The following is a 20,985-nucleotide window of genomic DNA, read 5'->3' on the forward strand; positions in this document are numbered from 1 at the left end:
GCCCCGTGTTGGGCTCTGCGCCGACACCACGGAGCCTGCTTGGGATCCTCTCCTTCTCTGTCTGCCCCTCCCCCGCGCTCACTTGCTCTATCTCAAATAAACGTAAAAAAAGTTTTTAAATAAAAGGCAGTCCAGAGCCTGCAGAAGAGGTTTGCAGTCCAGATCTCAGACGGGCCCCTTGAACTCAGAGGCAACGGACATGTGCAACACAGGAAGGCCCACAGATCAGGGCAGCCTCTGGTGACAGCAGAGGAGACACCAGGCAATGCTCAGTGATGTGTGGGCAGACACAGAAGTGAGGCCCCGCCCTACCCAGCACAGCCCCGCCCCACCACAGCACAGCCCCAACCCCATAAAGCCCCGCCCCAGCACAGCCCCACCCCACCTCAGCAGGCCTCACCCAGCCCCGCCCCCTCAGCACAGCCTCGCCCCGCCCCCCAGCCAGCCTCACCCCGCCCCACCCCTCAGCACAGCCCCACCCCCGTAAAGCCCCGCCCCCAGCACAGCCCCACACCACCTCAGCAGGCCTCACCCAGCCCCGCCCCCTCAGCACAGCCTCGCCCCGCCCCACCCCCAGCACAGCCCCGCCCCCCAGCCAGCCTCACCCCGCCCCACCCCCTCAGCACAGCCCCACCCCCAACACAGCCCCACCCCACCCCACCCCCAGCAAGCCCCGCCCCATCCCAGCACAGCCTCACCCGGTCCCGCCCTCAGCACAGCCCCGCCCCCAGCCACGCTCACCCCGCCCCGCCCCCCCAGCAAGCCCCTCCCCATCCCTGCACAGCCTAACACAGCCCAGCAAGCCCCGCCCCCTCAGCACAGCCCCGCCCCCAGCAAGCCCCGCCCCACCCCAGCACAGCCCGACCCCTCCAACAGCCCAGTACAGCAAGACCAAAATCAACCCCAAGTGGTGGTGGGAATGAAGAGTAAACCCAAGCTCATGGCTGCAGGACCCAATAGTGGGACAGCCAGTTTCTTAGACACTTTCTTGGAAAGTTTATCAATCAACCCCCACAAGAGTGACACTATGTCAATGCAAAGATTTTATACAAATGTTCCCAGTACCTCCACCCGGCCAAAAGCTGGCAACCACAAAACCATCCATCAGGGCAGACAGAAGGACAGGCTCCCGGGACACAGACACACGGACGGCCCTCCAGCACCCCCGCCCTCTGCAGAGACAATGGGACGCTCCTTCCTGAGCACGCAAATCCGGGGAACCGCCTGAGCATCTCCACACAGGTGCCCAGGGCAGGACGGGGACCCGAGGCTTCCAACGCACACTTGGCAACGCCCTCTGTCCCCTCCACGTCTGCTCCAGACACCTGCCTTTCATGCCGCCGGGTCCAGAGGCAGCGGCCCACCCAGCAGTGCTGGAGCGCCGGAGCCCCCTGGAGCCAAACATCGCCCCCACCTGCCCCGTCACGTGGGCCGGCCGGACAGCTGGGCTCTGCCCCGCTGCCGAGGGCTGGCTGAAGGACTGCGTGCCCACTCGGGCCGGGCAGGAGGAGGCCGAGTGGCAGTACGGTGCCCCAGACACGGGACGAGCAAGGAAGTCAGGGGGCCTCTTGGGTCCAGAGCAGACAGGCCTGGGAGAAACCCAGTGGCCCAGTGCGCGGGCACTGCTGCCCAGGTGGGCTGCCGGGGGTCCGCCAGCACCGCGCCCGCACAGACCCAGGGCCCCGAGGAGGCTGGTGATGACAGCAGCAGCCCGTTCCCCGGACGACACTGGCCGTCCCACAGACAGGACGCAGGGATGTGCGAGCCCCACGCTGAGCAACCCCCAGTGAGGGCAAGTCCAAGCACACCCAACGGGCACCAGTGGCAAAGGGCAGGACAAGGCCCCCTGGCCGGCCCCTCGGCTCCCCCCCACACACACACAGCCCAGCCTCCACAGGGGACCACGCACCTCTGGCCTCCGGGCCCAGCCAAGCAGCTGCCGATTCCGTGGAACCCAGCGGGGTCACCAGTGCCCGCCTGCCTCCCACCCCACGGGGCCACCGTGCACTGGGGCAGACAGTGAGCAGAGCTGGGGGACCAGTCCCCTGAGGGCATCCCCCTTCTGAGCCTCACATGCTCATCACAGCTGCACAACACGGGGAGCCCCACCGGGTGCACCCCACACCCCAGAACACGGCTGGAGCAGAAGCACAGGGAGACCCCCTGGCCAGCCCCACCTCTGCCAACCGGAGCGGAAACTCAGAACCGAGGCGCTCTAAGAGCAGACCGGAGTCACCACGTTCGGGCGTCACAGGACGCTCCACTTCTGGGTCTACTCACCCTGCGGACACAGGCTGGATCTCTGCCCCTGCACCAAGCGGAGGGAGGAAGCGGGGCGGCGGTGGGGGTGGGGTGTGGATCCCGACCCACGTGTGCATGAGGCACAGGAAGGAAAGAGGGACAGCACGGGATCCTCTGAGCATCAGAGGCATCCTCCTTCCTAAGCAGCAGGGAGCCCCCACTGGACAGGGCGAGAGGAGGTGTGGGGCTGGGGGCGCCTGGCCTGGCTCTCGGCCCGGGGCCCGTGCTGAGGGCACCAAGGAGGACCCAGGGAGGGGCTGCGTTCCAGGGAGAGGCAGGGACAGCACCAAATCTCAGGGGGATGACCCTGAATACACAGGTACTCTGTACTTTCCTGTTTCTCCCGGAGAGATCGTCTCCTTGTTCTGCAGCAACAGCCCCCCCGCAAAGTGCTCTGGGGAAGAAAGGCCATGTGACCAGATCCAAGTCTGGGCGGGCAGCAGGACGTCCCCGGTGCGGAGCGAGGCCCGCCACCTGCACCCGGGCCACACCATGGAGCCTCCCACACACGCTCAGCCACCCCCCGAAACCCAGGTGTGCGGCAGGCCACGGTGCCAGGGAGGTGAGAAGGTGTGTGGACAACCATCGCAAAGCCGGGAAAGCCCGGTGCTGGGAGCCAAGGGCCCGAGGGGCCCGTAGGGAGCCCTGCCAGGGGGGCCACACTCCTGCCTCAGGGCCTGCAACAGGGACAGGGACCTGGGGGGAGGGGGAGGGGGAGAGTGCTGGAGGGGGAGGAGCCGGAGGGCGGGGCTGTGAGGAAGGTGTGCGGTTGGGTCCCCCACCGGTGAGAGCACCTCCACCCTGAGCCGAATGCACCGGCCCCCCTCCCCCCACGGGGGGAAGGGGAGACCCAGGAGGCAGAGGGGAGCCCGAGGGACCGCGCAGGGCTCAGTCTGGGGCCAGGGCCAGAGCAGGGCCACAAGCGGGCTCAGGGTCAGCAGGGCCAGGGAGGAGGGGGCCTCGAGCTCGGGGTGCGGGGCAGCAGTCCGGTCTTGGAGGAGGGAGGCAAGCGTTGGGCTCCGTCCGGGAAGAACACGGGAACCAAGGAACGGAGGCACAGGTTCTGGGCACCTCGAGCTCTCCCGCTGCCCACGGCAGGCCACGGAGGTGTCCACGCCTGCCATTACAGAGCAGGAGGCCCTCAGCCTCGGGATCCCACTGCTTCGTGGCCCCCGGCCAGCACCAGGTGCCACTGAGGACACCGCAGGCAGCGGCACCCAGACCACCGCCTTGCCCGCCACCGGCGGAGACGACGTCCCCAAATGCGGGGCTGGCGGGGGAGAAGCGAGGCAACGCCTGTCCTGTCTGCTGCACAAACACGTGTCTGCTTCTGTTTTGTTTCTGACGTTCTTTGTGTATTTTCTGGCCCCGTTTCAAAGCCGAACACCAGGTACGGACTCAGAAACGGTCCTCAGGACCTAACACCGGCACTCCCGATGACCAAGGAGTCACGCACAGATGACCTGCACGCCCCCCACACCTCCCTTGTACCTGCCGTCCCCTCCCCCTCCCCACCGGCCTTCCTCCGCCTCTGGCCCCAAGGCTGCTGCCGCTGCAAAGCCCCACTGCTGTGCGTGACCCTGCACCTGTCTGGGACCCACCCACTGGGCTCTCTGACGCCCCGCTGGACCTCCACGGGTCCCCCGACCCCCTGTGCCCGACAGGAACCTTCGAGAAGCGACCCCCACAGGGCAGCACGCCCCAGAGAGCTCAAGGTGCCCACCCCCCCCACCCCCGCCGCATCCCGATGCCGCGGGGCCGGCTCTGGACGTCAGGCCAAACCCCAGCTCTACCACCCAGGCCTTAAAACCAGAGAGTCGGCGGGAGCACTTTACTTCACGCACAGGCTAAGAGCCCTGGACGGGACAGGAGAGCAAGAGAGGGACACGCCGAGGCACAGAGGGTGACGTGGGGTGAGCGCTCGAAACCCGCGTGTTTCGGGTGTGTGCGCGTACACGGGACAGCAACAGGAAACGCGTTTCCTCCTGGGGGCCGGGGTCCAGAGGCAGGAGGCGGAGTCCTCGGGGGAAGACCGTGTCTCGACACGACCGTGTCGTGTGCCCGGCTCCCCGCTCTGCCGCCGCGAGGGTCAGGGCTGAGGTGGATTCACCTGCCGCGCCCGGACATTCAGAAGGCTGTCCCCGCACGGGCAGGCGAGTGCGCGAGTCCGGGGGCGGGAGTCACCGGAGGTGGTGCAGGTGGGGAAGAGGAGAGGGGAGGAGAGCGTGGCGGGAGGACCGAGGCCTGGCCACGAGCAGGCCACCGCGGGCCTGCGCCTCCCGCCGGCCGGACGGCCGGGGCAAGGCACTCACCTCTGAGCGGCTCCAGGCCGAGGCCCTCCGAGGCGGGGGCCCGGCAGGAGAAGGTCTCGGCCACCACCTGCTCCACAGGCGTGAGGGCCGAGGCCTGGAGCCGGCCGGGGCCGTGGGCCACGTGGCGGAGGTCGCCCAGCTTGCGCCGCACGACAGCGCGCAGGTCCCTCCACTTGTGCTTGAGGTCCACGACGTCCCGGCGGCAGTAGCCCAGGGCGTTCACGGCCTGCAGGATGCGACTCCACACGCGGTACCTGCGGGTGGGCTCGGCCTTCAGCAGCCCCGTGCCGAACAGCAGCTGGTGGTGCTTGCTGACCTTGGACACCAGGACCTCTGTCTCCTGCGGGCAGAAGTTGGGTTTCCTCTTCTTGGCCCGTGTGGCGCCGGGCCCCGCCAGCCGGCCGTGGGCCCCGCCGGCAGAGTCCGTCCTCGGGCTCGCGGCAGGCGGTGAGCCGGGCTCTGGTGTCCCACTGCCTTCGGGGGCGACCCCTGGCCCTGGAACGGCACCAAAAGGCGGGTGTGTAAGGCCCTGGGCCGGCGGGGTGGCCCCCAGGGCGCCTCCTCTCCGGCTTCGGCTTCAGGACACTGCCGGCCCCTCCCTGTGGGTGTCCACAGGTCCGACTGGGCTCCGCGGGCAAGGCGCTTCACTTCCGGGCTGCGGGGCATGTCTCCAGAAAGGGCCACCTCTGGCAGCCGTCATCGGGAGCCAAGGAACCAGACAGGCAGGAGCATTCCTAGGTCATCCCTCCCCAGGGGACAGCCTGGCCACGGACGTGCCTGGCGGCCCTGGCTGAGAGGCCCCGCCCCGCCCCCCCGGGCCCCCGCAGCCTGCGGTCCTCAACACACGGGGGTCCGGGGCTGGCCGTGCAAGTAGCAGGTCCTGGGGCCTCTGCCCAGCTGGGAGCTTTGTCCCCAGCCGGCACATGCCTGCCGGGGGTGCAGGGGGCCATCTGTAAGGGCAGAGGAGGCAGCTCCCCCATCAGACCACAGGTTTCCCAGACGTGAGGAGAAAGCCCCCGAGGGGAGAGGGATGTCTGAGCCCCACGGAGCACGCAGAGAGCAGCCCCCCCGCCCCGGCCTGTCTCCCTCCAGGTCCCCGTCAATCAGAAGGCGACCTCTACAGAGGCCCACAGCCCCTGCCCTCACTATAGCGCACGCCAGGGACCCTGACTCTCCCTCACCAGCGCCCCCTGCGGGGAGAATCCCGGCTCCAGAGTGAAGGGGCCGAGTGAACCAGTCCCATAGGTCTGAGCCTCATCCCTGGAGCCCACGGGGCCCCAACCAGCACAAGTCCTCATGCCGCACCCCTCTGTCACCAGTCCAGCCCGGCTACACCATCTGCCGTCCCTGGAGAAGGGAAAGGCTAGCGGGGGTGAGGTACAGACCAACCAGAATCCCGGCCAGCCTCGGGCCGCCTCGCCCAGCTCCCGCCTGCTGACCCTCCCTCCTCGGCGCTGGGCGTCTCTGGGCGGCCTTCCCCGGAACCCTCCCGGACCCAGCACCCGAGCGGAAGTACCTCGCTTCCTGGCCCTCGGGCCTCTGGGCGTGCCCGCCGACCCCAGATCACCTTCCCCGTCCTTGCCCACACAGGGGTCCTGCGGGCTGCTCTCTGGCGACGGGCAGGGGAAATGGCGTATTCCATACTCGGTCCAACATTTAGCGCACTCTACAGACAGCAAGGGACAGTCACAGTTACACCCAGCCCGTCCACAGAGCAGCTCGGGTGCTGCTGGCAGAGCAAGGCCCCCACACAGGACAGCAGGTGCCCTGAGCCCTCCAAGCATCCACGCCAAGAAGCTCCATTCAGTCCCACCTCCTCCAAGGAGCCCTCCCAGACTGCCAAACCCTCTGCTGGAGGCCAGCTCCGAGTTCAATACTTTAAATGCTCCAGATCTTTCTTTGAACCACAATTACTCCAAAAGGTGACCCCAAACAAGGACGAAATCGCCTAGAGCAGGGCCTTCAGGCACGGCCCACAGACCAGGCCAGGCCTTCAGCGGGTGTTACCTGTCACCTGTCTGCAACAAATGATGTACGTAAACGGGGAGCAAGGCCTTAGGGATGTTTATGGCAGTTCAAAATCACCACAGCAACCACGCACGGGAGCATTCTGTTGTAAGAACGTTGTTCCGTGGCTTCTGGGCAGTGAAGATAAATGTAAAACCCGCCCTCCTGCCTCTCGGCTGCACAGCTGAGGGGCAGTGGCTCTGGGCACCTGGGCGGCCTCCTCCTGCTCCCTGGCCCCCAACAGGCTCCCATCATGGGGTTGGTCCCCCAGGGGAGACACTTGGTAATTTTCATGTATTTAAAAACACTTCCTGGACACATTTTCCCATAATGTGTCAACCAAAGACACGCCTTATAAAAACACCTTTACGTCTCTGAGAGATGTGCCCTTCAATCCATGGCACCTTGAGTCGATGAGGGGGTGCGTGCAGCCTGGGGCCACACAAACCAGAGCCCGGGGCTGTCTGTGTGACCCTGTTCTCTCTGGAGCTCTCTCTGCAAAGGCAGTTTTCAGGGAGCGAGCTCTAGAAGGTGTCGGCTGACCTGACCACACTGACAGCTGCTCTGAAACCCAGGGACACGGCCTGTCCCAGGCCATTCCCAGCTCAGAGCTCCTGAAGGGGCAACTCCTTCCCGGAAAAGGCCTGAGACTTGCATCTCCCCAGAGGAGATAGCAAAGGACACCGCTCTGCAGGGGGTGGGGGGGGAGGGACACGGCGGCCCAGTGTGACAGGAACAGAAGGGCTGCACCAAGCAATCCCCCTAGGACCCCACCCGGGGTGGGAGAGGTCTCCAGGCAGCAAGAACCCAAAGCACACAGGCAGCCCCCGGGGCCCCCGGCCAGACTCGGGGAGGAGGGCACCCCTCGGGAGGAGCCTCCACCCTTCCGGGAAGGTGGCCCCCGTGCCTGCGCCATCAGGGGAAGGACGCGGGACGGCAGGACGGCAGCCGGCTTACTCGAGGGTGGAGGTTCCCCGGCCACGGAGAACTGCAACAAGCAGGTCTCCGAGTCAGACCGAGAGAACTCTCCTCCGTGAGTGGGGAGGCAGGCGCGGCCCCGGATGGTCACGGCACGTGAGAGAGAGGCGGGGGCCGAGGGCCGACACGGAGGCATCTGCGGGTCTGAGCACGAGCCTCCAGGCCAGGGCCCGTCTCCCGCAGCCCCTCTTCCTGAAGGGCTTCGTGGGGAGCCTGCGGGGCGGGTCCTCTCCCCAGACACCTGCCAGGCGCCCCTGCAGGCGCGCGTTCCCCGGGTAACAGCGTCCAGGTACCTGGCAACTGGGGTCACCCTCTGCTTCGGGCCCCCCAGAGCTCCCCCCGTGGGGGCAGGGAGACTGGAGGCCCAGCTGGCGCCCGCATCGCCACCCGATGACCTCGCCACGCTGGCATCTGGCCACGGCAAGCCCGGGCCCTGCCCACCTCCTCCTGCTCAGTCCACACGGTCCCCAGACGCCTGTGGAGGGGCCCGCGTGGCCTGCCCTCCGGAATCACATGACCCTTGGACTCTGAGGGGGTCCGGAGACAACTATTGTTTCTGACTATTAGAACACACACGGTTGCGAGAAGTTCGAACGCAGACAGTTACAAGAAAACGATACAGATCATCTGTGATGACGGCATCTGGAGACGAACACTGTTACCGCGGGGGCAGGGGTCGCGCACAATTAGAACACTCCGGGCACGGCTCCGCGTCCTCCAGTCAGCACACCCGTCACCACGTCTGGACGTGTGCAGAGGCCGCCCAGCCACCTTCAACTGACGCTAACACCGCCATCGCAGCCCGACCCAGGCTGCGCCTCGCCCCGCCGGCTCGCTCAGCGAATCCTCTGTCGGCCACCGCCGCACCCGGCACCCCTGCCCACAGGTCGGTGACTTCCCAGCCGTCCAGGAGGCGGCGGCACCGGGCCAGGAGAGGGCAGGTTGCGGGGTCCGGGAACCGCCCGTGCCCTCCCCTCCGGAGCGAGCCGGCACGCGGTCACCTCCAAGTCCGTCTCTCTGGGCACGGTGAGGCCCGGGCCTCCCGTCCGCAGTGAGCTCGCGAGTTGGCCCGCTTGCGTGAGGACTGTCGGGTTTCCCTTCGATTTGTGTGAGTTCTTCACGTGTTAGCAGTCGGCCAGTCAACTTCCTGCTGTGACTCCTCCACGAAGAGGTCACCCTAAGCTCTGCATGACTCCCTCCAGGGTCGCATGCACCCCAGGGCTCGGTGCACAGCGGGTCCCGGGTGACGGCAGCCGCTCCCGCACACGGGGGTCTCCGCCGGGCCCCACCGCCCAGGCCCCTGCCCGGACCCTTTTCAGGGCGCCCCGCAGAGGACACGGTATAAGCAGCCGGGTCCCGACAACTGTCAACAAATCAGGACAATATAGATCCTCTTCTGGCAAAAATGCAATTAAGTAGAATCATTTTTTAAAGATAGCCAGAAAAAAACCACATATATTTGGAAACGATGAACCACAGTTTGAAATAAATCCCGAGTCAAAGAAGAAATCATAACGGAAATGAGAAAATACACCCGAAGTCTAACTTAAGAATACTATATACTTTTAAATGTCTGACGCTCAACGAAAGCAGTGATTATTTGGACATTTATAATCTAAAGTGGTTTTATTACAAAAGAATAAAAACTGAACACGAATGAGGTAAACATCCTCCTCAGGAGTCAGAAAAATCAAACAGCTCCAGCTTCAAGAAAAAAGGGAGAAAACAATAAAAATGTGAGCAGAGATCAATCACGTACAGACGCATGCACCGGAAGGTGTCAGGAAAGTCAGGAGTCAGTTCGTCAGAGAGACTTACAAAACTGCCAAGCCTCAGTCAACACGATCGTAAAAGAAGAAAATAAGGAAGGTACAAATAAACTCTATCAGGAATAAAAAAAAGAGTGCGATCCAGACACCGTGGCTGTTAGTAACACAGCAGCCACCGCAAGAGTGGGCGCTCCCAGCCTCTGGGATTTGCCGCGGTCCGTGGGAGGTCACGCACGTCCAGGCGGTGGGGCAGGGGCAGCGTAGGGCAGGCGGCCCCCGGCCAGGCCCTCAGCGACGCCACAGGGCTGCCTCGTCAGCAACCAGCGGCTACTGTCTACATTTCACTTCCATAAATTCGAACGTTTACATGAAGCAGACGGAGGTCTCACTTTGATTTAACCAAAATGACCCAAGAGGAAATAGAGAGCCTGGGTAGTTTTTACAACTGGAGACATGAAGTGCTAATCTAAAAAGCATTCCCCAAAGGGAACACTACGCCCGGATGCTTTTACAGCAAAATCCAGAAACACTTAAGGAACACGGAGTCCTGTCCCTCCAGAGACTCACACAGGAGACAAACACCCTGTCGCTCAGCATCACAGAGGCTCTGAGCGGCTCAGGAAGGCAGAAGAAGGGCGAACACACTGGGGAAGAAGAGAAAAAAAGTCACTATTTACGAATGACACCATCCAGACAGAATGAGTACGGTCAATAGGAGTTTGGCAAAACGGCAGCATATAAAGTTGGGGGGCAAAAATCAATTACGCTCCGCAGGAAAAACGGGGTTTCTTCAAGAAATAAACTTCGAGGAAAAAAGGGCCAAAACGATGGAGAAGCTCGAGCTTCCGAGAGACGTAGGAGGCCTGTCAGCACACGGGTCTTCCCAGGGTCCCGCTTCCCAGCACGAGGCCACCGAGCTGTGATTGACAGCGGGGCACATCCGGCCAGGCCCTCTGGGGGCGCTCAGAGGCACGTGGACACGTCAACAGAGGGTGCGTGCTATGTCTGGGACTCTCCACAGAATGACGCAGGGGCAGGCCAAGGGCACAAGGAGCTGGACGGGCCACGAGTAGACACCTGACGAGGTGGAGCGGGCAGCCCCGGGGCTCGCTACGTTATGGTGTCTACTCCTTGTTTTTCTTTTTTTGAGAGAGAGGGGGCATGAGTGCACACACGAGCAGGGGGACGGGTGGCAGACGGAGGGAGAGGGAGAGGGAGAGGGAGAGGGAGAGGGAGAGGGAGAGGGAGAGGGAGAGGGAGAGGGAGAGGGAGAGGGAGAGGGAATCCCAAGCAGGTGCTGTGCTGTCAGCACGGAGCCTGACACGGGGCTTGATCCCATGACCCTGAGATCATGACCTGATCCGGAATCAAGAGTCAGACGTTTAACCAAGTGAGTCACCCGGGCGCTGCAATGTCCACTTTTCTGTTTGAAACCGTCCACATCTTGAAAGTTTAAAAAGTAAATAAAACGTCAAGACTGCTTTTTTAAAAAACCAGTTACTATGTATGTGAACCAGCAACAAAGATTTAAAACACGTAATATTCAGAACGGTGCCGCTTACGACAGCATCGACAAACACGTTTTCTTCATGAAAGCAAAGCTAACGAAAGGTATGTAAGATTTTTACGGTAAAAGTTCTAAGACTTTACTGAACAATACGGAAGAAGATCTGAGGAAGAGAAAGGCGCGTTCACGGACCGGAAGCCCACGGCGATGACGGGGCCAGGACTCACCTGTACCAGGTGAGTGCAGCAGGTGCACGGCAGCTCCCGCCAATGCTCCAGGCCCGAGGGGCGGGAGTCTGAAGTTCATGTTCAAGAACGAAGGGCCAGAAACACCCAAGCCATGTCTGAGAAAAACAAGTAGGGCAACTTACGTAAAAAATACCAAAACCCGTAACTCTGAAAACTAAGGCGGGATTTGGGGCAGGAAGAGAAAAACTGACCAAGAGGGCCCACGTGGAAGCTGTCCCAGAACTCTGGCTCTGCGGGCCTGCAGGATGGGACGGCATCTTCGGAGACTAGCCCCAGGACTAGAGAAACAGCATCACGGCCCCACCCCCGCACACACCTCTCGCGGTAAACAGAAGTCCAGGTGAGTGAAAGACTGACCCCGGAAAACCAAATCTCGTCGTAGGAAAGGAAACAAGCCGGTACCAGCTCGTGCCAGGATTTGTCACACTGAACCAAAGTGCAAAGGTGACAGAAACCACAAGCACGCTCAGGCGCTCCAACAGCCCGCACCTGCCCAGCAGGCACCACAGAGGGAAGCAGGCCCCCGCCGGGCAAAGATGCGGAGGGCCAGCTGACGACGGGTCCGTCCAGGATGCAGAAGGGACCCTTACAAATCAGCAGAACACGGCAAACTTGAGAGGAGAATTAACGGGAAGAGTTCTCAGCTGGAGAAGAAATGGACCCGTCCCATCAGTCACCAGAGAAATGGAAAGCGAAGCCAGAAGAGACCGTTCCCCACCCACAGACCGCAAATGGTCACCGCCCGCCACCGGCTGCCACGCGGCATGACGGGGACAGGCGCCAAGGGCACCGGGGTGGCGCCAGCACAGCTGACCAGGACGGGGCACCAGGGGCACCGGAGCGGGACCAGCATGCGCCTCAGGTGCGCGGCAGCCCAGACAGAGCCAACGGGTCCCCTGCACCTGCCGGGCGACGGCGCCCCAAACAGACGCCCACGCTGGTCCTCGCACGTGGACCCGTGCAGATGCCACGCAGCCACAGAGCAGGAAGAGTCAAGGGGACAGCGACATTCCACATCAGGGATTCAGAAGCAAAGCCAGCAAACGGCAGAATAATAAATTGTACGGAACAAAGTTCCGAGACGTGCGAAGGCAGCAGGGGGCCCTGTGGGGACGGACAGACACACACACACACACACACACACACACACACATGTAGGCAAAACTAGGAAGAAGACAAAGAAGCCAGAACCACGCTGTTCAGAGTGAGGCGGTGCTGGGACAGGGCAAGGGGACTTGGGAGTCCTAGAAGGGGGTCCCCGCTCTGCCCTGCACCAGCTGCATGGAGCCCCGAGCCCGCCTGGCCTCAGTTTCCTCCCCTGTGTGTTGCGAAAATTACACCCCTGCACCACACTGTCATTAGGAAGACCAGTCTAGGCCATCCATCCACTCAGCTGTTGGCCAGGTACCCCAGGCACCCCCAGACCAGCTCGGGGCACCTGCTGAGTGCCAGCCTGAGGCCAGAATGGCCTCAGACACCAGGTCCGTCCCCACGGCGGGCCGCCTCTCCCAGTGAAGCCTCTCCTGGTGCTGACCCAGTCCAGCACCAACCACCCCGCCCCAGCCCCTGGCCACAGGCAGCACTGCTCCCACAGCCCACCTACCCCTGCCACCACCATGACACAGCAGAGACCCGCCCACTGCCACCCCTGCCACCCTTCCAACGCCACGGGCCACTGTCATTACCTAGGGGCTGATAGCCTTGTCTGGAGGGTCCCCCGAAAGGGCTGTGGCTCCCCAGGCCACCACTGCCAGCGATGGATCCATAGGACATCTTTTTACAGAGAGCAGGGCCACTGCCTTCCCACAGAGCTGGAGGAGACAAAAAGCAGGAAGGGAGGGAAGAGGAGTTAGTGCTCCAGACCCAGGGTCACTCGGGCCCCTGCCCGCCCAGCCCACCGGCCTGGCTTCACGTCGTCCCCACCCCTGCATCTCAGCCCAACTGAGCCCCTTCAGGTGCCCACCTGTCCCACTGTCCTCACGTGAGGACAGACACCGGGAATCACCTCTCCCCTGAGCAAGCCCACCCCTGCCGAGCTGAGAACCCACGGGGCTTGTGAACCCGCCAAGCCTCTGGCTCCAGCTCAGTTCTTCTGAGCCTCGCAAGTCGGCGGGAGGGCTGGGGACAGGCTGCCTGGGCCGGACCCACCTCAACACGTGGTACCGATGCAGCTCGGACGGGACACTGACCCTCTGTGGGCTCAGCGACCCCATCTGTAAGATCAGGGGGACGCGAGGCCCTGCCTCCCAGGCGCACAGAGAGCAGGAAGTGACACCCACGGTCCCGGCACTCTCGGAACACGACCGCCTGTATCGCCGCCTGAACACGACACCGGCCGTCCCGGCCGCGGGCACTCGGCCTCCTGCCCGCCCCACCTGCTTCTCCGGTGAACCACAGCTCCAGGGCAGCGGAAGGGACATCTCCAGACATGAACTGCCCCCCGGGACCCTCCAGGGTCATCAGCTTCCCGGGTGGCCGCACACGTGCCGTGTGCACAGAGACCCATCCGGCGAGCGGCTGATCGGCCACGTCACGCTCCCAGCAGGCCGGGCTGGGCTCCCAGCACATCGGAGCCACTACTCCACTGCCCTGGACAAAAGCCCACGTGAGAGCGCGAGAGGGCAGGACTGTGACCTGCGAGCTCCCAGGGCCGGTGGGGGCCCACGGAGCGGGCTGCCCGAGCCGTCTGCCAGCCAGGGCCCCTCCACGGCCAGGAACTCCGGAGCACCCCAAAGAGCTCTGGTTTACGGGCGGGACGTCCACCGGTGCTTACTGGGTTACAAATTAAAATAAGGTTGTAAAACTATATTCAGTAACTCATCTTAGAATAACAGTAAATCCATCAGCTGTTAAATAAGCGACACAACTTTAGGACACACAACTGCATGTGCCCGGACAGAACAGCTCAGCAAGAAGACGGGCCGCCCGGCTCCCGGTAAATCCGCAGGCGGGCTCGACGGACGCGCTGGTTCTCACAGCTGCTTCCGGCTGCGACGTGACGGTGGTTGGAGCGGATGACGAAATCTGGCCCCAACAGGGCAGCTGTCGGGGGGGCCCCGGGGGCCCCGCACCTGCTCCAAGGAGCGCGGGCCTCACATCCCGGATGCCTGCCGAGGTCACCACTGGACTTGGCTTCCCGGATGCCCCACGAGGGGAGACGGGCCGCGCAGGGAGAGCGGGAGGAGCCAGCAGCAAGAGAGGACGCAGGGGTGACCGCCGGCCTGGAGGGGAGGTCTCGGCGCGGCAAGCCGGGCACCCGCACGCTTGCCAGCGCCTGACGGGAGCACGTCGGACGTGGAAGACGGAGCCCAGGACACACGGGGACACAACCCGGAGCGAGCGGCACCGGGAAGAGCCGTGTAACGTGGAGGGGAAACGGCCGGGGCTGGCGCCCAGAGCAGCGGGCACACTCACGCTTCCCTGCGCGGCTCCACGGGCTTGCACGCCGTCCTCACGAGCAGCTGCGAGGACACCCCACCACTGCTCACGCCGCAGACGGGGACACTGAGGCACAGAGGGGTAAGCGCCCAAGGCCACACGGCCGGCAGAGAAGGGTTTCGGACCTCACGGGGCGACCCCAGTGCCCACGACCTCCCCAGGTGGCCTCCTTGGGGGCAAATCCAGGTCACCCAGCCCCTCGCCACCATCCCTGGAGACAGGAGGCACTGCCCCCAAAGCCCCACAGGACACTGTCCGGGGCGCCCGGGGCACACCAAGGTGCTGGGGACACCACAGTGCCCAAGTGCAGCGCTTGGTGCAAAGGTGGGAGACATCTGCCCCAGGAAGCAGAACAGAGACAGAACGGGCCCGGAGGCCAGAATGGGCCTCCTGCCTCCGAGGGACGGGAATCGTGGGGACAGAGGAAACCAAGGGAAGGGGATGAGCAACTCAGAAACTCAAGGCGACGGCCCTCATGAGCCATGAGGACAGAACCTAAAACCACGGCGGCCCCGTGAGGGCACAGAAGACACTTTCTGACACGGTGCCGGCCCTTCCCTGCCCTTCTTGGGAGAGGACAAGAGTCCACACTCCCCCTAGGACGGAGAACCCAGGAAAACAGGCACGACCGCCTGCGGCACAAGCCAAGAGGCCCGGGGCCCAAGCTGTGCCAGGGCCAGGGGGGCGACTGGCTGACAGAGCGGCAGAAGGTTCCAGACACACATCCTCGGGAGGGTGCAATCACGGCCGCGGCGTCTGGACCTAACCGAGCCCCAGGGAAACACGGTGAAGGGGAAACGAGGACGATCCCAGGTAATGACGAGGCTCAGCCCTCAGCGGCTGCAGTTAAGAACGGCCTCATCCACCTGCCAATAGGATGCAGCACAGAGCCGTGCTGGAGGAGGGCAAGTGTGTGTGCGAGTGTGTGTGCACGCGCAGGTACGAGTGTGTGGGTGTGCTCGAGCGTGTGTGCACAGGTGAATGTGCTCGAGCGTGTGCATGTGTGCGTGCGTGTATGCTCAACCAAGCGTGCGTGTGCTCAAGCATATGCGCGTGTGTGTGTGCATGTGTGTGCTTGGGCGTGTCTGCACATGTGTGTGCGTGTGCTCGAGTGTGTGTGCACAAGTGTGTGCGTGCATGCATGTGCTGTATGCATGCATGTGCTCGAGCGTGTTGCATGGGTGTGTGTGCTCGTGTGCATGTGTGTGCACAGGTGTGTGAGTGCATGTGTGTGCCCAGTGTGCATGCGTGTGAGTTCAAGCACACGTGTGAAAGGACACTTCAGTCATCATCTTGCAAGACAGTGGATAGTGTCTAACTGCTGGAAACGACGGAGAAGTAGTGAACGAGCATGTTATTCAGAGAAAAGTTACCCAAAGATCTAGAAGATCAAAAGTAGCAGACCCTGGGAAGAGGAAACTGGAACCCCTGTTTTTCTCAAATAACCACGTAGGGCTCATTTTTTCTCCACACTCTGTATGTGTATAATCCTGAAACATTAAAGCTTCATTTTTAAGATTCCACTGAGATCATCACGCAGAAAGAGGAGTCTGGAAACAGAGCGGCGGGCTGCAGGGGTGTCTGCCTTGAGCAGACGACCCAGGCAGAGACCCACACTCTCTTCAGATGCCTGGAGGGTGGCCCCAGAGTCACCATGTTGTCCTGGGGGGCTACGAGGACCCCAGGCAGGCACAGCGCACTGGGCACCGTGTCCGGTGTGAACAGGGTGGGCCCCGGCACAGCCTTGGGGTCGTGAGCATCTGTCGGGAGTCGGCGGGAATGTCCCCTGGGACAGGAAGCTGTGGGGACCGGGGGCCATGGCTAGAGCCCTGGACTGGGCGGGCTTGGCAGCTCCCCAGAGGAAGCAGCTCAAGCGGGGTCCAAACGGGCGCAGGAAGGACTGGCCGACTGGGTCGCAAGGGAGGGGCGGCCCGCACACAGGGGAGCCCGGGGCCTGCCAGAGGAGGTGACAGAGACTGGTGGGGGGGGCAACACTAGGGACTCCCAGCCCGAGCCCACAATGTGCCCAGCACAGGGAGGGCAGCAGAAAGGGACAGAGGGGCCGAGCCCACAGCACCACTGAGGGGCAAACGGAGGCCACGGGGGCCACCCTCGGCTGCATCCGGGCAAGCAAAGGGCAATGAGCAGCCCACCTGCAGAGGCAGGGAAGGGAAAAGACCCCCAGCCTGCCGCCTTGTCTGGCCCGCAACCTCCTCTCGCCGGGTACCGCCCGCAACACGTGCCACCAGCGTCTGCTCGGCAGACGGGGGGTGAGGCTGCCCCACTGCCAGGGCCACAAAGAGGCGCCCCAGCCTGAGAACCAGAAACACCAAACACCAGTACCTGTCCTGGGCCCACTGCTCCAGCCCCTGGGGGACCCAGAACCCAGCAGGGCCCCCCCCCACATCGCTGGGAGACAGCGAGGGGCCGTGGGCACACACTCAGGTCCCCCAGGCGCCCTGTGCCCGGGCTGCGCCATCAGCTTCCTCCACACCGCTCCCACTCAGCCGCCCGCAGCCAGTTCGCGCCCCGACCCTCAACGGGCGAGGGCAGGCGGCAGGCGGCGGTGGAGTCAGACGGGGAGGGGGAGCAGCTGGACAAAGGCCGGGGCGGCCACCGGGGACCCAGGCGGGCGGAAGCGGCAGCAAGGCCCACGGGAGGGCCGGGGGGGCGGGGGGGGGGGGATGCTGTTGGGCCGCAGTACCCAGGAAGGGCCCTGGACCGCCTCGGAGCTGCCGGAGGCCACGGGAACACTGCCTGCTCCCGAGCAGGCCTCCCATCGAGCGTCTTCCTCGAGCCGCCGGCTCCTCGGACCCTGCGCCCCCAGGGCTGGCGCCAGGCTCGTTGCCAGCAGCCTGAGGGAGCCATCTGTCCTTGTAGTGCCCAGATCCTGCTTTTGGGGCAGCAAAGGAAGCGGGGGGTGCCAGGGAACGCCCCAGCAACACAGCCCCGCCCCCAGGACAAAGCCCCTAGGCCCCAGAGGAGAGAACAGATGGACAGCAGGACGCCTCCGGACCCTGGTCGGGAGAGAGCAGCGGACACAGCTCCAGGCTGGAGTCCAACGGCCTGGCCTCCAGGGCCGGTGCCAGGGCCAGGACAGGGCCGGCTCTGCCCCAGACGGGCTCCCGAGCAGGACATGACCTCTGCCTGCAGCTTCCTTCCATCGGCCTGGGGCTGTCAGAGGCAGGGGAGTCCCGAGACCCCGGCTGACCTTGCTGGCAGCAGAGAAAGGACAGTATTTTCTAGACTGGGGTAGCCCTCAAGCTGGAGGGGACCCCAAGGATGGAGAGCAGGCGTCTGTTTTCTCAAGTGTAAAATGGGCAGCTGTCCAGCCCTCAGTGAACTAAGCAAGGAGTGAGTTCATCTTTGGGTCTCATTCCCTGGACCGCTGACCTGCACTGTGATGGGGACACAGCAAACTCAGCATCACACAGTCCCCCCCTGCCCGTGGGCCTCAAGCTCCAGCTGGGCACAGACAAGAAAGGAGGCAGGAGACCGATGCACCATCATGGGGACCCTGCCTCGGTCCCACCCAGACTTCGCCCTGCTGACGGCCCTGGGGACCTGGCCCTCAGGCCTGGGCTCTGGCCTGGGGCGCTGTCCTTCACCTGAGTCCTCGCCCGTCTCTACCCTGCTGCCCCTCTCTTGCCCTTCTTCCCCACCCCTGCACAACCACACCCCTGGTTAATCTGCCTTTCCAGGCAACACTGCACCCGCCCGCCCCTCTGAGACCCAAGTGGGTGTCGGGCCGCAGTGGCACCGGGACCCCCCTGCCCCTCCCTGGACTCATGGCGAGCCCTTCTCTGGGCACAGTGCCGGGCTGAGGGACAGGACCCAAGCCATGACGCGAAACGTGTCCAACACAGAGAGCGGCAAACGGGCACCGGCTCCCTTCAGTGCCTGCCGTGTGAGGGGTCAGCAGGGAGGCGGGGAGGCTTCCTGGAGGAGGCAAGGCCGGGTAGAAGAAGAGCATGGTACCAGGCGGTGCAGAAGGAAAGCTGGCCGGGGCCTCCCCCCACCGCCCGGACCGTCCCGCTGCGAACCACCTTCCGCTCACCTGGCCGCACGCCTGGCACGACCGAGGAGGCCCGCTGGGAGGGGACCCGAAGCCAGCGCTGCCCCGCGCACGGCTCCGCCCGGGGCCCAGCCGCCAACCCCGGCCACGCCGCTCCGGGGAGGCAGGAGCCCCAGAGCTGCGTTGCTCAGAGACCGCAGCGCGGCCCCCGGGGAGGGCAAGGCTGGAGGCTGTGATGCCCAGTCCCACCCACGCTGCTCCAGGCAGAGGCCGGGCAGCCCCGGCTTGCCGATCGCGGCAGGCGGACACCACGAGTCAGCCCAGGGGAGCAGCGTCAGGCTGGGCCGCTACCCTCTGCGCCCGCGCTTCCCTCGACGGACTGCTGCCCATGGGCCCCCCAAAATGCCTGTCTCACCAACGTGCCCTCACGGGTGCTGCGGAAGCCAAGCCGGCCTGGAGACCCTGGGCGAAGGCCACGCCGTCACAAGACCCGGCTACCCAGCACGCTCGCCGATCCGGGCACACCCAGCACCAAGACAGGAGTGTCACGCAGGCAACGTCCGGGGCGCGTCTGGAGTCACAGGCAGCCTTGCGTGAGGACGGACGTCTACCGTGCATCCGTGGCAGGGGTGGGGTCACCTGTGCCGAGTACTCCCTGATCCAACCCAAACCCCAATTTTTAAGATGACAACACTGAACGCACAAAGAGAAAGTGACTTACTCCAAACCACAGAGACAGGCAGGACCTGGGAGCCGGCCGCCGGCCCTCGGCACCCTCCCCCGGCAGCAGCAGGAGGACACCTCCCCTCAGCCTGTTTCACCTCCGCCCAGCACGCTTCCCCTCCCCAGGGAGCACCATTCGACCGGAGCTTAGAGTCTCCCGTTTGGATTCAGGTTTCAACATGCACAGGCCTGTGCAGGTCGATGTCACCACAGGCATGGTCCTGTGTGTGTGTGTGTGTGTGTGTGTGTGTGTGTGTGTGAGAGAGAGAGAGAGAGAGAGAGAGAGATGCTCGTTACTTCCTCGCTTCCTCGCTTTGTCTCCCCACAGCAGGAAGCACACCCAGCACGCTGATCTTGATGCTAAAACACCATTCTTCCCCAAGAAGAACTCAGACTCCCTGGAGACACGGCTGATCCCAGGGCTGGGGCAGAGCAGGGAACAGATACACCGGGAACAGGGTGTTCCCGCTCGCTCGACAGAGCGGGAAGTGCTCCAAGGTAGGTGGGGACGTCACCAAAGGACGCGGGAGCCGGTGGGAAGGCTTCCACCGCCACATCCGGGACAGTCTGAGCCCCAAAATAAGTAACAGTAACGAAGGATTACAATCATTGCACAAAATAAAAACCCACGGGTCCACACGGTCACAAATAAATAAATGAGGGAAAAAAGGAAAAGCTCCTCCTTCGAGCAGAAAGCCGATAATGCAGAGGGAGTGGGGGAGGGGCGGCCGTCACGACCCTGATTCAGACAAGCGTGTCCAGGGTGCTACAGCTGCCGGGACAGGTCTGCTAAATGAGAGGCCAGCCACACAGGCTCCAAGATCTTCCCCAAGATACCTGCTAATTAAAAATGGAAAAATTATAACTTTTCAGAGGCAGCTGGCAGACATCCCCTTAACCAAATGATCTAAGTGAACACGGTCACCGCGCACGGAGGAGCACGCGACAGCACCTCCGCGATCCACGCCCCCCTCCCACCCGCCGAGGGCCGCGAGAAACAGCAGAAACGACCAAACTGAGAAGCCGTCTACTCAATAACTGACCTGCCATCTTCACAAATGCAATCTCGGGACACAAAGACCAAGGGATCGTCCCAGAGCAAAGGAGGCTGAAGACACGTCATCGCTTAAACTAACAGGCGGTCCTGGATTTCTTTTGTAAGAAGGTGCTATGAGGACAATTCACAAGCTCTGCCCTGATGAACACGAACAAGATCCCGGGACGAGAGCTGCACCTGTGTCACTTTCCCGACTGGCACTGCCGCGCCGCGGTTGCGTAAGACGGTGTGTTTGAGGACCAGGGAGCATCCTGTCTGCCGCTCACCATCCAGCGGTCCAGAAGGGAACACGTACGCGTGCGTGCACACACGCACACACGGAAGGACAAAGCCAAGGTGGGGAGGGGCACCGGGGTGCACACTGGATGTCTATCCATCTGGTAACTCTTCTGTAACCTACAATTATCGTGCCCCAAAACTTGTAAGTTAAAAATAAAATAGGGGCGCCTGGGTGGCTCAGTCGGTTGAGCGTCCGACTTCGGCTCAGGTCACGATCTCACGGTTCGTGAGTTCGAGCCCCGCGCCGGGCTCTGTGCCGACAGCTCGGAGCCTGGAGCCTGCTTCGGATTCTGGGTCTCCCTCTGTCTCTCTCTGCCCGTCCCCTGCTCATGCTCTGTCTCTGTCTCTCTC

The 20,985-nt window shown here is 63.3% G+C and overlaps 1 protein-coding gene across 8 annotated transcripts in view; it reads right to left on the bottom strand.

Annotated features, from left to right (window-relative positions):
* The window catches only part of TSNARE1 (t-SNARE domain containing 1), a 140,486-nt gene that overhangs the window by 90,611 nt on the left and 28,890 nt on the right, over window positions 1-20,985 (bottom strand). For 7 of the 8 annotated variants that reach the window (XM_042923799.1, XM_042923800.1, XM_042923796.1 and 4 more), the window contains exons 2-4: window positions 12,808-12,933; window positions 6,130-6,279; window positions 4,614-5,108 (exon numbers count right to left, since the gene is read on the bottom strand). In XM_042923799.1, the coding sequence (XP_042779733.1) occupies window positions 4,614-5,108; window positions 6,130-6,279; window positions 12,808-12,895 (733 nt within the window). In that variant the 5' untranslated portion in view covers window positions 12,896-12,933. The remainder of the gene's footprint in view (window positions 1-4,613; window positions 5,109-6,129; window positions 6,280-12,807; window positions 12,934-20,985) is intronic. The other variant, XM_042923797.1, reaches the window with a different exon arrangement.

The sequence above is a fragment of the Panthera leo genome, chromosome F2 (assembly GCF_018350215.1).
Source record: "Panthera leo isolate Ple1 chromosome F2, P.leo_Ple1_pat1.1, whole genome shotgun sequence".
NCBI lineage: Eukaryota > Metazoa > Chordata > Mammalia > Carnivora > Felidae > Panthera > Panthera leo.